Source organism: Salminus brasiliensis, chromosome 9, assembly GCF_030463535.1.
Source record: "Salminus brasiliensis chromosome 9, fSalBra1.hap2, whole genome shotgun sequence".
NCBI classification, from domain to species: Eukaryota; Metazoa; Chordata; class Actinopteri; order Characiformes; family Bryconidae; genus Salminus; species Salminus brasiliensis.
Window position 1 is genome coordinate 25,812,319 of NC_132886.1, and position 17,552 is coordinate 25,829,870.

The window sequence follows — 17,552 nt, forward strand, 5'->3', positions numbered from 1 at the left end:
AAAGGGGGAGAACTGCTGGCTTTAACAACTTGCATTTTTTCTATGCCCTATATTTAGTTTGCAGCAATATGTACAGCATATTTACCATATTTTTAGAATGTAAAAAACTAAAGTAATGAGAAATAAAATGCTATAAAAAATATAGCAAAAACCAATGAAAGTCAGACTTTGCTTTTCAACCATGCTTCAGCAGAATTATTAAAAAAAGTAAACTCATGAAACAGGCCTGGACAGAAATGATGGTACCCTTAACCTTAATATTTTGTTGAGGCAATAACTGCAATCAAACAATTTCTGTAACTGTCAATGAGACTTCCACACCCCTCAGCAGGTTTTTTTGGCCCACTCCTCATGGGTAAACTGCTCCAGTTGTCTCAGGATTGAAGGGAGCCTTTTCCAGACGGCATGTTTCAGCTCCTACCGAAAATGCTCAATAGGGTTTAAGTCAGGGCTCATAGAAGGCCACTTCAGAATAGTCCAATGTTTTCTCTTATCCATTCTTGAGTGTTTTTAGCTGTGTTTTGGGTCATTATCCTGTTGCAAGGCCCATGACCTGTCTAGACCTCTCTAGAATCCATTGATAGTCTTGAGATTTCATTGTACCCTGCACAGATTTAAGACACCCTGTGCCAGATGCAGCAAAGCAGCCCCAGAACATAACAGAGCCTCCTCCATGTTTCACAGTAGGGACAGTGTTCTTTTCTTGATATGCTTAATTTTTCCATCTGTGAACTTAGAACTGATGTGCCTTGGCAAAAAGTTCCATTTTTGTATCATCTGTCCATAGGACATTCTCCCAGAAGCTTTGGGGCTTGTCAACATGTAGTTTGGCAAATTCCAGTGTGGCTTTTTTATGATTTGTTTTCAACAATGGTCCTCCTTGGTCGCTCCCATGAAGTCCACTTTGGCTCAAACAACGACGGATGGTGCGATCTGACACTGATGTTCCTTGAGCTTGAAGTTCACCTTTAATCTCTTTAGAAGTTTTTCTGGGCTCTTTTGTTACCATTGGTATTATCCGTATCTTTGATTTGTCATCAATTTTCCTCCTGCGGCCACGTCCAGGGAGGTTGGCTACAGTCCCATGGATCTTAAATTTCTGAATAGTATGTGCAACTGTAGTCACAGGAACATCAAGCTAATTGGAGATGGTCTTATAACCTTTACCTTTAACATGCTTGTCTATAATTGTCTTTCGCTTCCTCTGGTCCATGTTGAGTGTGGTACACACCATGTCCCTAAACAGCACAGTGACTACCTGTAGCCCTATATATAGGCCCACTGACTGATTACAAGATTGTAGACGCCTGTGATGCTAATTAGTAGACACACATTGATGTAACATGTCCCTTTGGTCACATTATTTTTAGGGGTACATATATATACAGTCATGCCCGAAAGTATTCATACCCCTGTCAAAGTTTGACTTAAATTTACTTTTATTTAACTAGAAATTATATTTTTGCCTGGAAATGACACAGGCATCTCCCAGGAGATAACACGATGATGTACAAGAGGCATCATTGTGGGAAAAAATATTTCTCAGCTTTTATACACATTTGAACAAAAAGTGGCATGTCCAAAATTATTCATACCCTTCTCAATAATTAATAGAAAAGCCTTTATTGGCTATTACAGCAATCAAACGCTTCCTGTAAATGCTGACCAGCTTTTTGCATGTCTCCACTGGTATTTTTGCCCATTCATCTTTAGTGATGAGCTCCAACTCTTTGAGGTTCGAGGGTCTCCTTGCCATCACCCTGATCTTTAGCTCCCTCCACAGATTCTCAATTGGATTCAAGTCAGGACTCTGGCTGGGCCACTGCAAAACATTAATGTTTTTGTCTGCTAACCATTTCTTCACCACTTTGGCTGTGTGTTTTGGGTCGTTGTCGTGCTGAAATGTCCACCGGTTCCCAAGGCCAAGTTTCTCTGCAGACTGCCTGATGTTGTTGTTGAGAATCTTGATGTATTGCTCTTTTTTCATGGTGCCATTTACTGCGATCAAGTTCCCTGGTCCATTGGCTGAAAAACACCCCCAAAACATTAGGTTCCCACCACCATGTTTGACAGTGGGGATGGTGTTCTTAGGGTTGAAGGCTTCTCCTTTTTTACGCCAAATGGTGCACACATCATTGTGGCCAAACAATTGAATTTTTGTTTCATCTGACCATAAAACAGAACACCAGAAGTTTTCTTCTTTGTCCAGATGAGCATTTGCAAAGGTCAAGCGGGCTTTTGTGTGCCTTTTCTGGAGAAGTGGTGTCCTCCTTGGCCTGCGTCCGTGGAACCCAGCAGTGTGCAGTGTCCGTTGAACTGTCTGCCTTGAGATGTCGCCACCAGCAGAGTCCAGATTCACCAGGATGGCCTTGGTGGTGATCCTTGGATTTTTCTTCACCTCTCTCACTATTCTCCTGGCCAGCACAGGTGTCACTTTTGGCTTCCGACCACATCTTCTGAGATTTTCCACAGTGCGGAACTTCTTGTATTTTTTAATAATACTTTGCACTGTAGCCACTGGAACTTGAAAACATTTTGATATGGCTTTATAGCCCTTTCCTGACTTGTGAGCGGCCACAATGCACAGCCGCAGGTCCTTAGTGAGCTCCTTTGTCTTAGCCATGACTGTCCACAAACCAACTGCAGAGAGCTGCTGTTTTTCTCCTGTTGAGTTGATTAAAACAGCTGTTCCCAATGAATCAGGGTAATTAGGATGCTTTAAAACAGCTTGGACTATTTGGAATGGTATAGAACTTTGGATTTTCCCATATACTGTGACAGTTTTCAAAGGGTATGAATAATTTTGGACATGCCACTTTTTGTTCAAATGTGTATAAAAGCTGAGAAATACTTTTTCCCACAATAATGCCTCTTGTACATCATCGTGTTATCTCCTGGGAGATGCCTGTGTCGTTTCAAGGCAAAAATATAACTTCTGGTTAAATAAAAGTAAATTTAAGTCAAACTTTGCCAGGGGTATGAATACTTTCGGGCATGACTGTATATATATATATTTAGGGGTACATATATATATATATATATAAATCCAAGATGCAAGGAACAACATACATTGTTGATATGTGTCCGAGTGTGTACGGCCAGACCAAGAGAGATGAACACTCGCAGAGATGGATACAAAGCAAGTGGGTTTATTAAAAAAATGAGCACAAACTCAAGGGGTATTAAAAACGTGACCAGCAACTTGGGGTTAAACAAGAAACAGAACCAGAATGTGACAACCAAAATGGCGAACACAACAAACCTGGGACTGGGAGGAGCCAGGAGCTGAGCTAGAGTTAAAGGGATACAATGGGGAAAAACAAGGAGGGAACTGGAATGAAAACCCACAGGCCGAGCATCGTGGAATTAAAGCAAACCAAGAATAGAGCCGCGCTCTATTAACTAAGGAGGGGTAGATGGAGAACCAGCCACTAGACAAAATGGCAAGGCCGATCTAACCTGGCTGTGCAGTGTGCTACCTTGAACGTGGGTCGCCTTGGAACCTGAACAGGAAGCGAAAGTACCTCACTTGCCACGAGAGTTGACTGGAGAACTCCTGAACATGAGTTGTGAACTAGAGCCAACCTGAACACGCCGGTAATGCGTGAGGAACCTCACGGCGTTCTAGAGATTCCAACTGAGTCAATTCACGGCAGAGAACAAAGGGGGTAAAGCTTGTTAAGTACTCCCAGTCCCACGTGCAACACATGAACAACGAATCAACACAAATTAATGTGAATCAAACACACATGAACACAAATGAACATGAATCAACTCAAAACACCAGGAAGTTGGGCCTGTGGGCGGTGGCTCAGGATCGCCCCAGGGGAGGGCACGATGACAAGGGCCTGACAATATGTTCATTGGTTAATATGAACAGTGTTTAAATTATTAGAAATAAATGTAATGGGAATAATATTACACCTTAAAACAAAAGACTGCAAACATGCATATCTATTGTCTCAAATTTATTTAAGAACTATAGCTCATTTTACCTTTTCTTACTCACTAATTAAGAAGGCTAATGATATCTTTAACATCTTAAGTTAATCAAGTGAATAAAATCTAGGGTTTCCATAACAGGTGGCCTGAGTCTTAGTTAGACACACACACTCACACACACATTTTAGGAGCCTTGGCTACGGGCATTAAACATTTAGGCTCTCATTTGGCTGATGATTAAAGGAGGTGAGAGAGAGTCAGGAGACAGAGAGAACAAAAGATGTTATTTTGCTCTTTTCTGCTGTCTTTCCAATGAAAGAAATTTAATGTTTTAGTTGGATTGAAGCAGTGACCTATGCTCTCATTCTCTCATCTCTGTCATCATCTATCTCTCTATTGCTCTCAGGTCAACTTCTCTCCAAGCTCACCACCTTCAAACTATTACACAATGCTGCTTCACTGGATGACCACAACTGCCTACTTCAGAAATGGACAGAAGACCTGTTTGCATTTTACAGTGTTGTTATTGGGCGGCACATTAAAACTTTTTGCCCCGTAGGTGTGAGTGGGGCTGTGTGTGGTACCATTCGATGAACTGGTGCCCTGTCAAAGGGTATTCCTGCACTGTGTGAAATGAATAAATGTAGGCTAAAGACCCTCTGTGAGCTTGATTGGGAAGATGAGAAGATGGAATTTTTTGGAATGTTTTTACTGTTATCTGAAGTTCAAACAGGCAGAAATTAAGGACACCAAATTTGAATAAAAAAACAACCTGTAGTTATGCATTATACATTAGTCTCTTTCCATCCTCTTAGACAGCTTTCAACAATGTGAAAGAGAGCAGAAGTTCTCATTTGAGATTTTGCCGGTACCGTGAGTAAAGTGAGCTACTACACCATGGGAGACTGGGGTTCGATACCTGGTCTGTGTAACTATGCTGTACTACACTCATACACTCGAGTCCTTGGGTAAGACTCCTAACATTACATTGGCCCACCTCTATAATACAAGCACCTTGTAGGTCGCTCTGGATAAGAGCGTCAGCTAAATGCCATAAATATAAATGAATGGTGTGGTAGCTCACTTCACTCACGGTACCGGCGAAGTCTCAAATGTGAACTTCTGCTCTTTTTCACATTGTTGAAAGCGGTCTAAGAGGACGGAAAGAGACTAATGTATAATTCATTTACATTTTATGGCATTTATTAGCTGACGCTCTTATCCAGAGCGACCTACAAGGTTGCTTGTATTACAGAAGTAGGCCAATGTAGTGTTAGGAGTCTTGCCCAAGGACTCATATGACTGTAGCACAGCATAGTTACACAGACCAGGAATCGAACCCCACATGGTGTGGTAGCTCACTGGCAAGTAGCGGTGTTATCTGTTGTGCCACACCAACCACATTCAGCATTACTGTAAGTAATCTGCTTTAACTAAGCTAAAGCATGGAGATTGGACTGAGTTAACTGGTAGCTACTCGAATATTGTGTCCACACTAACCATGGGAGCCCTGGATTGGTCTGCTGTTGAGAGTCAGTGGGGAAAATTCGGACAGAGTTAAAAGTTTCTGCTGTAAGACTGCCACCTCGCATTCAGTAGCTGTTTTCTTCAATGTGTCCCCTGCCATCCAGACAACATCCTCTCAGTGACGCATCTCACCAGTTAGAGGGAAGTAATCTTTTTGTACTTGTTTATGCTGAGACATTTGAGAGATTTTTATGTCTTGATTCATAACGAGACTGAAGAAAGAAGCCTTTAACTGTGGTTCCAATTTCAATTGAAACTAAAAAAAAACAAAAATAAGAGTCAACATTGTAATTTGTTTACTTCTGTTATTTTATTTTTGTTATTTCCTTTTCATTTCTCCTAGAAGAAAGCAAGCACCAGGATAATCTCTAATAAAACAAATAACTGTAATAAGCTTACAATAAAAGCAACTAGAATGGGTGTGGTCACATTTTTACATTTCACTGGAGCTGTAGTAGTATAATCAAGAACCAAAGTGCTGAGCAGTGTCCCAAACCTTTGGACAGTCCATGTTCTACAAGAGGAGTAGGTGTTGATCAGTATACCTGCCATGTTTCACTAAAGAGTGTTGTACCCCTCAGGGGTTAGCAGTGCAAAGGTGCCACCTACAGCTGGGATTCGCCTTCACGCAGTGTTTGCAGGGGTCCCTCAGATTGTACTGGGCTACTTTTTTGTTATCCGTTCCTATTCAATTGCTGTGCACCATGCAGCATACCAACTAGCTAAGAGTCCTTCAGATTTCACTCCAGTACTTAGCATTCTCCTCGGAACACGGTGAAGCACTGGGACAATGTTTGAAATAAATAAACGTTAAAAGAGAATAAGGGTTTGTCTTTTCTCCTTTTTCAAGATAACAGACACATGCCAGATCTTGACATGACTGATCATAAAGCTAAGTATTTTACATAGGCTGTAACTGAAATACTCTGCAGGCTGAAATGAATATTTCTATAACCATATTTAGAAACCATCCTGTTTGGTTTGTTGTTTGCTGCTAATTCTTAAAAGTTTATTGCTGTCCGAACAGAACTTCTCCTAGATGTTAATATTACAGGAAAAAATGAGATTTTATTTCATGTCATTATCAATCATTTCTACTGGTTCAGTTATCATGTAATTTTGAATATAAAGTGTGCAAGACTTGAAATTATGAGCCACCACTGCCCCCCAAGCGTGTTGGTTGCCCAAGCATGTTGGACGCATCGGCGACCTTCCCAGTGTTGAGAGCATTGCATGTATTGGGGGAGAATATGTATGGATTGGGTAATTGGCGATCCAAAAAGGGGAGAAAACCAGAAATCAGAAATAAAAATTCCAAGGCAGTCCTTCTTTATTATTCCACTCACTTTGTGCAATGTACCAGTTCGACTGGTAGTAAAACATTGTTCTTGGTAAAGTGTTTTTGTGGTAAAGCTTGTAAAAATTTCCCCTTAAGAAGACTTTTTTCCATTGGATGAACTGCAAACTTTAGTCAAGGGTGCTTAGCCTGAGGGTGTCAATTTTTGAGCAGTTGCTTCTTTCTTTGACTAGGTCTGTGCCTAGTGATTCTTGGGTTGTTCCCAACCAATCTGAACCAATTTCACTTCAGCTGATAAGAACAATTTGGGTCTTCTTCCAGACACTGGCAAACTGGCTTCACATCCCAACGTTTACTTACATACATTTGTTTGACCTGAGAATATTGTTTTTCAAGGTTTTTCACGTTCACAAATCTCCAATTGTCCTTTTCAGGTCATTGGACTTTCCCATAGTACTGTGTGTTGGAAGCTACTAGATGTAATCATCATGATTACTAATAGAAAAGACATTTACCACTGTACCACTGAATTAATAATTAAAAAGCTATATTTTCACTGTATGTATGTGTATAATTCATAATTCAACTCAAATTTAAATCATGTTCACCACATTCTTGTTTAAGTTTCTATTACTTATTTTATACTTCAATCACTGAAAGCCCAATGTTATCATGAGATTCTTGCCCATGATGAATGTATTGCAATTTCCAACCACATTTGTAAATAGATACATATACACATACAGGTCCAAAGGACTGAGGCTCATTCTATTCAAGTCTGACCCTTTGAATATCTTGGATTTTTGATGAAATCTGTAAATAAACAGCAACATAAATCTACTTTGCTTATCAGATGCTTTTACCCACATGTGTAGAGTCCATGTAGCTGCAGCACATGCTGTCAACTAAATTGACTAAATGCAGCATCAGGAAGAGCAGAAAACAAGGTAAGATTTAAGATAAGTAAGGTAAGGTACTATTTGTTGCTATAATGTTCAAGAAGAAAGTTTCCACCCATGCACTGAACACACTAAACACCTTGGAGAGCACCCCAGTTCAACAATAATTAAGATCAGCAAATTTTTAATAAATTATGTTTGTTTTTTTTTGTAGTTAAGTAATGTAAACCAACCAGTTCACTGGTTCACTGAGTGACATGGTAAATATCTTGTGTGCAGTGTGTGGGTGGTCTGTTTGTGAACGAGTAGGTTGCAAGACAGATGAAATGGGATAGTAAGAAAGGAAAGGAAAGAAGAAAAGTGCCTGTCCTGTACAGGCTATTTATGGGAGGAGTTTCATGGCTCGATCCAATCAAGTCATAACCACATTGTCCATCACTGCCACTCCCGGCGACACCGCATCCTCCTGGGACCTGTTGCCTAGAAACGGGGGCTAATGCATTTAGTTGGATGAGGTGTGTCTCTGTAAAGGAACTTTCAATCGGAAGCACTATATATACTCTATTTAACATGTTTATTTATTAGGGCTACATGTAGTCTTGTTCATTAGGTTCTGACTTACTTTAAACTTAAAGTATTGAATTCTTTATTCTGAGCTTCTGGAGTTTCTAAAACACTCAACACCAGTCTGAAGGTGCTGGTGGAGTATAAGCTTGAATAGAGGTGAGTGTGTATGTGGGGAGGGGGGTGTATATCTGTGTATGTGTATGTGTGTGTGTGTTTGTAAAGGTCAGTGTTTTCTCCCCGCTGTGCTGTAGTGATGTAGGGGTTATTAACTCTGATCCAGTCTGACAAATACTAAAAGGTTCCTCTGAACTCCTACAGTCTCCACACCACATAACACACCTGAGGGAGTCATAGCAATGTGGCGAGAGGGGGAGACGACACCTTTCCTTTATTCTCTCTCACACACACACACACACACTTACCACACACACACACATATTCACAAAAAACAACTTAAACCATTAAACTTGTGTAACAACCATGTATGAGTTAAGGGCCCGCAGGCCCAGATTTGTATAAAGCTGCTTAGGAACAGTTGTTGTTGTAAACAGCTCTACACACATACATTTAGATGGAACTGAATCTATCCAGATTCCTGTATTGTTTTGGGGGGTTGTGTTTGCCATTTTAGAGAGGTCCAGCTTCATTTAGGTCTCTTTTCATTTCAGTTTATGCATGGCTTGCTATGATTCCAGTGGTCTAGCAGTTTCAAGCCCAAGCTAAAAGATGACATTTTAATGGCTGGATAGATTTCTTTCACCTTTTTTAAATGTAGCCTTGAGTTTATCATCATTATTTTATTTGAAATATTTTTATATTTTAACCACCTGGGACATCCCACTTTTCTCTGACACCCCTCACGTTGTGTGATGCTTCAGTGATGAATTGTTTATTTCCAAGGGGAAAGTGTGGAAATATGCATTTCCCCCACAGGCTTCGCTTTTATTTAGCCACGCCACTTGACAATTACCAGTTACTGTCAGCCAATCAACAGTTGCTTATGTCTTTGCATAAAGATCATCCATTGTGTGATTGGACGGGAGAACTTCCATTGCATTTCTATGGTATGTTTCAAAGATTAGACAAAATTGTGTTGTTTACAAAAATTTATTCATACAAATCTTACAACACCTTTTTTTTACATTTATATTGGTGACCTCTTTTGTGGTTCCCATTTGTTTAATATGATCTACTATTCATCTACACAAGAAATAGATTTGTTTATTTAAGATTCATCTTAAGTAAGGCTTCAGGCGCTATCAAACTTTACACACAGCATGAGTTGGGGGTCGGGAGTGTTCCATGATGTCTAGAGGCTAGCAGTCACACACTATGTATAGTGAGGTTAAAACAAACAACAGGAAATGGTGCGGGAAGTGAGAACAAAATAGGGTGGGGCCAGGTGACAACTGAATGAAAGTCATGTGATCCAATGAAATGGGAGGAGTGTGAGCAGGTGATGTGCAGCATTGGAGGGCCACTAACATGCCATCTGAGATTGGTGGCCATTTTTTAAAGTCGAAGCAAAGGCACCCGAGCTGCAAGCTGCCCTCCTGCGTCACAAAGCCTGCAGGAGAACGCATAATTAAACACAGATTGATTTCGCACTCACACACTCTTCCTCACACTCTCTCACTCTTCGTACTCTCTCTCAAACACACATACACACACATTGACAGTCTTGCATGCCCTAGTGAGACCTATATTGATTTTGGCAGGGCGTGCTTTAATAAGTGTTTTTATTACTATTATTTTTCTGCATTCTTTGTATTATATTTTGTAACTCTCTCTGTTTCTAGTTTTTGTTGTCATTTCAAAACCCAGGTCTAATGTTTTACATAATTTAAAAATGGTAACATTCCATAGTATTTTGTGGACATTTCTTAATGAATGGATCAACAGAAGTTGGACAGAATTACTTTAAATACAATCTAATGTTGCATTAAAGCTCTAAATCTAAGGTTTTTTTTCTTCTCCTATTAAGTTACCATTTCTGACCATTTTAAGGCTTTTTTCTGATCTTCTTAAACATTATATATATAAGGGGGATTTGAGCAATTATGACTGTAGTCAAGTCCTATACTGACCTCCTAAAGCTGTAAAAGCCTGTTAAGGGCCAATAACATTAGCACCTATAGAGACACAACAAAATCAAAGGGTACCCACAACCCCAAATACCACAACATCAACTGGACACCCCAGACAGAGCAGATAATTTATGTGATGTTAGCAAGAGCAGATTTTATGGCCAGTTTGGTCAGGAATGAGAAACTGTATTTCTAAAGGAATACCCATACCCATATGTATTTGCAATCAGAGTGAGAAACCGGGTTCAGATACAAGAAAAGATTCTTCAGAAACAAATAATTACACACAAACACACAGTCACCCACACCGCCCACCACCGTTAGAGCTGAACCGTACGGTCCAAATAAATGGACTACACACATTCACAGGCTAAGACCCCCACACTCTTGGATAGAGAGATGAAGAAAAACAGCTTGGAAGGATGATAGATAAGGTGCTTGGGCATGCTTTGACAGGGATAGGAGAAAAGCCGGGCAGTGGCTCAAACAGAGAGGCATGTCTTGCAGGCCTCTATACATTACGAGTGCATTCTTCAAGGTGCATCACCTCTATTTTGACTGTCCGTGACAAAAAACCCATTCATATTTGAGATACATCTGCCCGAAATGAGAAGGTTCCATGGTGTGAAAGTCAATGCATTTGTCAAAGAGGGTTGTGAGCGGGTGAGGAAGGAGAGGAGTTTGGCTCGTGAAATTTAAGCGATAGATGACGGGGGAGGAGGACTTCACAGGAGAAAGAGAGGAGTGAGAGACACCCCTCCGAAAAAAAGGGCTAAATGGTACTGGAGCCACAGAACTCACCGAGAGATCGAGATTGAACTGCCCCAGCAAGTTCCTCATTAATTCCTCATAATCATCCCCATCCGGGAGCGCCCCAAAGTCTATGTCTTGTAGAAATTGGTGCAAATCTAAGTCTTCAGAGCTGTTGTAAATAAAAAAACACTACACTCTTAATTTCAACATTTAGAAAATAAGGAAGAAAAGTAACATTCAATGCAATGATTGTCTTTAAGACAAATTTATTCACTTATACTCATATTGGTAGATTGATATATGTAAAAGACAAGGTATAAGGAGCACACCGTTCAAGTGCACAATCACTTTCTTAATGTCTAAAAATAAATAAGTAAATATATAGACTATATTTTGGTCAGACGGAACGATTGGTCCACAAAGTTAGATCTGTGCGTTCTCAAGTGCTTCAGTACAAAAGAAAAACAGTATTATTATCAAAATATTCATTTTAATGTCTTCACTTCATACATAAATACATGTTTAAGGAACACAGGCGCAATCGACTCGTCATCTCCACACCCTGGCTGCCTCAGGACTGTACATACAACGGCGTCAGCGGTTTGTATTTTTTCGAAAGCGCTACAAATAGGCGAGCCGTCGTCCTTTGCTTCTAAATCTCTGTCTATACCTTTTGCCGAGGACTGCGGCCAGATACTTCTTCACGGCCATTTGCTTCCGATAGCGACTGTAGCTGTCAGTGAAGACCCCATCAGAGTGACGCTTGGAGAGCGGCTCCGTGCCGTCCTCCATCGCACTCCCTCCTCTGTGTGCAGAGACAGAAAAAGAGGGAGAGCGAGACAGAGAGAGGGAGATAGGCAAAGAGTGTCCAGTGTGAAAGACTAAGAACAGCTTAAAAGAAGGTCTAGTGGTGTTTCTACAAAGAGATTGTTTCTCATCATTTCTCAACGTGTATCCCACAATCTTGTCAATTCAGTGTTAAAAAGTAACACTCCTCTGCATTCTCTAACTGGGCTTAAATCAGTCCAATGAGGCAACTGGTTAAGCCTTAAACCCCTGATAAATCCCCTTACTTGAGCTCACAGTACAGTGGTGATGTACAAGAGATTATAAGTTGCAGGCCATGCATTTTATATTTTGCATTTCCACAAATTTAGTCTCTTAGGTACATCAATGCCAGAAGAGCAGTTATTCTCCCGCATGTCTAGCCAAATATACATTGCCAATATTACAATATATACAATATTACTGCTGTTTAAAATATGTTCTGGATCAGCGCTGATGTGTGATAGTGCTGTGAGTTTAGATGAGATGTTTTAGAGGTTCTTAGGGCTTACCCACCTGCTTCACTGAACTGCATTTAAGCTAAGTGAGAAGATAGAGAAATGAATGCATCTATAATGTGTGGATTAAAAGACATGTAAATGATTAAGTAGCAATTGGGATCATCCTAATTGTGTGTGCAGTGTATGAGGTGCAGTGGAACATCTGTGAAGAAGATGCAATACAACCATGGAAATGATGTATGATGTTCTGAAACAGCCTAAAAGAAATATAAGTACAGAGAAAAAGTTCATATGCTTACCCAACACGTTTAGCCATTAGAGAATGCAGGTATTTCCGGGCTGATAACTGAGCCAGCGCATTCCTGTAGGCTTTATTAAACATCCCGTCTGCGTGCCTTTCCGTTCTGGAATCAAAAACGCAAAAATACACTTGATCACAGACACAGAGTGTGGCCGGACATAGTGCACTAGTCATGTATATAAACAGAAAGCTAAGCTCATCTCCATCCTGTCCACTGCATTACATGACAAATATGTCAGAAATCTTCCTATTTAACAAGACTTGCCTTATCTCTGGCTTTTCTATGTTTAATCAATCCAATCTTATAATCTTGCCTGTAAAACTATGTGTATTCCCATCCTTTCCATGTTAGCCTAGTTATCTCCCAGTCTATTTAATATTATATTCAGTCTAGTTAATCTAGTATTGTCCCAATGTTTTGTATTTCAACCATATCATCACAACCTCATGCAGGTTCATCGTTAAAGAACTCATACACATACACGTTACACTGCTGGTGAAATCACTGACAGAAAGCAAGGTCAACTTCATGGACAGTGAAAGCGGAAGAATGTTCAGAAAGAGAGGGGGGGGGGGGGTGAGCAGCTTTACCTTTGCTCTGACGGGTAATATAACGTGTAGGCATCTTCCCCAGTTGATGGACCAGAGCTCAGAGCGATCTGGTCACTGTCGAAAGCCAAATCTGCTACTGAATCCCCCTCTTCATAGCCCGCATTCTCCAGCCTGCAAAAAACAGCCACACCTGAAAGTCACATCTGAGAGCAGTGGGGGTTTTAATCTTTTACCTTTTTCTCTTTAACACATATTCTCATAAGAGAATTCACAAGATCTGCCCTCATACAGTGAAAATGACCAGGTGTAGAAATACTGACTACAAAAAACTGTTTGTAAAGAATAATAATATACTAATTTTTACTTGATATTAATATGTATTATTTGCAAACATGATTAGCATAATTCAATCACTTATTTCACTTATTTTGGTATTACATTTTCTATAAAAATGCCAATCAAAAAACCTGTCAAATTAAAATACATTTTCTTGGAAATAATTTTTTAAAAACTATTAAATCTGTGTGTGGATTTATTAAAAGTTCCCTTACTGATAACGGAACGAAATCTGGCGCGGTGCCAGATATCTCTGCTTTTTAACGATATTAAGCTGTAAACATTGTTTTTTTGGTGTCTTCGGTGCATTTTACACACACACACACACACACACACACATACCTGAACTGGTCTGAACACCCGCATGTGCGCATGTATTCTCTCTTAGTGCGCTGTTCCTATTGATTTCTGTGTCGTTGCAGCTAACTAAATACTGCTGTGCTTCCATAACACAGCATTAACCCCCTTTCCTCTTTAACCTCGTTCACTAAAGCCTGCAGTTTTGTAGAGTTTTGTAAAGCGTTTTCCTCATTTCAGCTCACCGGAACACTGGGTCCTCACAAAGTGCTAAATACACACAGACACACACATCTTGCTCGGAGCAGGCGCTCGTACCTGACGCCCGGGTAGCCGAGAGGAGAGCACGCGCCGCAGTGCACGAGGAGCCCGTAGATAAGAATGGCCAGAGCTCTGCTGCTCCACATTGTTCTGCAGGAGAGAGAGAGAGAGAGAGAGAGAGAGAGAGAGAGAGGTCGGTTAGAGCGCGCCACTTCTAATACAAACCTAGAAACCGTTACATTTTTTAAAAATAATATTTTTATAAACAAGCAACGTCAGCGTTCTATTCAGCCTAACAGCGCGGAACGGTAAACAGAACGTTAGAAATTACATTTAAATAAAATAATCAAAAAAAAAAATCAAACGTTAACGTTCCACTCAACCGTTATTAACGGTCCTGAAGTTTAAACCGTTTAACCGTTACAGTTCAACACTTTAACCACTACGGATTCAGCTTTTCTCACCTTTTTGAATCGTAAAGATAAAGTTTACACAAATCACCTCAGGTTTTTTTTTCCTGTGTGTGTGTCTCTGTGTGTGTGTGTGTGTGTGTGTGGCTCTGTCCTGTCAGTGTCACATACCTCTAGCAGCTAGTGGAGCTGGATGGAGTCCGCGACCCTCAGACTGGAAGGATGAAATTATCTCTCTCTCTCTCGCTCACTGTCTCTCTCTCTCTCTCGCTCACTGTCTCTCTCTCTCTCTCTTGCCTCTTCGTCCTCCCGCCCGTCCGCCTGTTTGTCCTCCTCTCTCGCTAAAACTTCTCTGAGGGTCGGCTCGACTCTGCGTCCTCCTCGCTAAAACTTTCCGTCCGCCAAAGAGAAGAGCGCTTGTTCGGGTTCTCTCAGATTTTCCCGCGGTCATCAGTCTCCATCTCTCAGTCTGCGCGGCGATACGGCGAGTTTTATCTCTCCACGCTGAGGCAGAGCCTCCTTTTTACCCCCCCTGCCCCTCCCTACCCTTTCTTCCCCACCGCGTTCAGGGATGCTGTCGACGTCACTGACCTCCGAGGTGCGTTAGTTTTTCCCCACCTGTCTTCTGACAAGCCACGCCTCCTGCGGCCGTGATTGGCTGGAGCGTTGCTCCTCTAGCGCTCAGCACTTACGTTCAGACCCCGACCTGCCCGTGAGGACGAGCTACTTCTTTTTATGTGCAGACAAAAAAGATGGTCAGACCTCACCACAGGTGAATGCTAATAACGGGCAAATGACTCATACTGGACCTCAGGGCAGGTAAATAGGCTTCTAACAATATCTTTCAGTGGTCTTAAGAGGTCAGGTCCCGAATGGACTTTATACGAAATATGATGAATCTGAGACGATTCCCTACCCACAGGGTGTGTGTGTTCAGGTGTTAAATGACTCAGTGGACAGTGTGTTTTATGGTCAGTTAGGACACTCGTGTTGAATGACTAAGTAATTCCCAATAAGCGTCAACTTAAACTGGAAAAAATAAATTATATTGATCATCACTTATCATCTGATGGCCCACCCTAAATGAGCTGAAGGCACTACCTCCCTGGAATAAACCACCCTCAATTTTGAACGCTGGCTATGCTGGATGACCAGCAAAACCAAGACATGATGATCAAGTTGTTTTTCCAGGAGGGATACACTCCTAAAAACAAATGTGCTCTAAATGGTTCTTCGAACAATGCCATAGAAGAGCCACTTTGGCTTTAATAAAGAACCATTTTTGTAGTGTCTGAGTGTGAAGGACCTTTTAAAGGTCTAAGGAACCATCACCTGATGTAAAGGGTCTTTAATAATTTAAACGTTCTTCACACTATTCACTATTGCAAACATGCTTTTTTAAGCACTACCATTGAAGAACCACCTTGGCTTCCATAAAAGCATGTTTGCAATAATGATGTGTGAATGTGAGGAACATTTTTAATGGCTTAAGGAACCACGTCACCTGATATACAGGGTCCTCACTAATGTAAGGGTTTCTCACATTATTAATTATTATAGTAAAATATAGAAAATATCCATTATTAACCATGTTTCTAATAGCGATGTGTGACTGTGAAGAACCTTTTTAATGGTCTAAGAAACCTTTAGCAATCTTTAGCAATGTAAAGATTCTTCACACATCACTTAAGTCAAAGCCATAGAAGAACGTTTTCATAAAGAACAATTTTTGTAGTGTCTAAATGGAGGACCTCCAAAGGACCTTTTTAATGGTCTAAGGAACCATCACCTGATGTAAAGGGTCTTTAATCAATTAAATGTTTTTCACTAACATGGATCTTTGAACAATGTCATAGAAGAACCAGTTTGTAATTGTGATATGTGAGTGTGAAAAATCTTTATTGGTCTAAGGAACCTTTATTTGATGTACAGGTTCTTTAGGAATTTAAAGATTCTTCACACTCACACATCGCTTTTACAAACATGGTTCTTTAAGCAAAGCCATAGAAGAATCAATTGGGCGTCCATAAAGAACCATTGTTTTAAAGGTCTAAGGAACCACATCACCTGATGTACAGGGTCTTTACTAATTTAAAGGTTTCTCACACTCACACAGTTTACAAAAATAGATCTTTGAACGATGCCAATGAAGAACCCCTTCCATTATTAACCATGTTTCTAATAGCGATGTGTGACTTTAGCAATCTTTAGCAATTTAAAGATTCTTCACACACCACTTTTACAGACATAGTTCTTAAGTCAAAGCCATACAAGAACAACTTTGGTTTTCATAAAGAACCATTTTAAGTGTCTGAGTGCGAAGGATCTTTTGAAGATCTAAGGAACCATCACCTGATGTAAAGGGTCTTTATTAATTTAAAGATTCTTCACACTCACACAGTTCACAAACATGGATCTTTGAACGATGCCAATGAAGAACCCGTTTTGGTTCCATGCAGAACCATGTTCTTAATAGAGATATGTGTGTCTGAGAAAGCTTCACTTAATGTAAAGGGGGAAAAATGAGCAATTTAAAAGGTCTTTCTCAATGTCCTTCATTTCCTACACAAACATGGTTCTTTATGGACATTGTGAAGCACTCTTTCTTTTAAGTGTGGGAATAACATGGAATAACGGCTGCTATGATAAACACTGCACATACAAATCCAGTAGGAAGAAACATGAACACATGCCTTCATCCAAGGCCACAGTTTGAGTGAAAAGTAAAGGAGTGTGTTGATCTATTTTTAATAGACACTAATGTCTGTTGTATTGAATATGTGGCTCTGAGCTGCTCCATCTAGACGAGGGCTCAGGGTCTTGCGCTGTGTGCTTAGTGAGGGATTGTATTTTTAGCACTCAGGTTGAGCTGTTCCCGGAGGATTTACATCCATGAGGAAGTTTGTGATCCACTCCAGCTCAGACTGAATCACCCACTCTGACGTCATGTGACGTATATATTTCAGGGCTGTGCGATTTCAGGATGGGAAGTGAAGACTTCGAGGAACGAATTAAAACAGTGAATGCTTTCCCTGGC

The 17,552-nt window shown here is 40.6% G+C and overlaps 1 protein-coding gene across 2 annotated transcripts; it reads right to left on the reverse strand.

Annotated features, from left to right (window-relative positions):
• Positions 1 to 9,320: 9,320 nt before the first annotated feature.
• Positions 9,321 to 15,050, reverse strand: adcyap1a (adenylate cyclase activating polypeptide 1a). 2 transcript variants are annotated; one of them, XM_072688029.1, is made up of 7 exons: positions 14,687 to 15,041; positions 14,163 to 14,255; positions 13,251 to 13,382; positions 12,658 to 12,762; positions 11,743 to 11,877; positions 11,121 to 11,241; positions 9,321 to 9,799 (listed from the first exon to the last, which is right to left on the reverse strand). In XM_072688029.1, the coding sequence occupies exons 2-7, from the start codon at positions 14,249 to 14,251 to the stop codon at positions 9,791 to 9,793; spliced, it is 591 nt and encodes a 196-aa protein (XP_072544130.1). In that variant the 5' UTR covers positions 14,252 to 14,255; positions 14,687 to 15,041; the 3' UTR covers positions 9,321 to 9,790. The 2 variants fall into 2 exon arrangements, with proteins under 2 accessions (XP_072544130.1, XP_072544129.1); XM_072688028.1 differs by having other exon boundaries at positions 9,321 to 11,241; positions 14,687 to 15,050.
• Positions 15,051 to 17,552: the final 2,502 nt, after the last annotated feature.

Bases quoted from the DNA above. Each gene is read 5' to 3' on its own strand.
- adcyap1a (XM_072688028.1), bottom strand. From the start codon at position 14,251: ATGTGGAGCAGCAGAGCTCTGGCCATTCTTATCTACGGGCTCCTCGTG. The intron at 13,383-14,162 runs GTACGAGCGCCT...TGTTTTTTGCAG, and splicing joins CTCGGCTACCCGGGCGTCAG to GCTGGAGAATGCGGGCTATG. The intron at 12,763-13,250 runs GTAAAGCTGCTC...TTTTGATTCCAG, and splicing joins TATTACCCGTCAGAGCAAAG to AACGGAAAGGCACGCAGACG.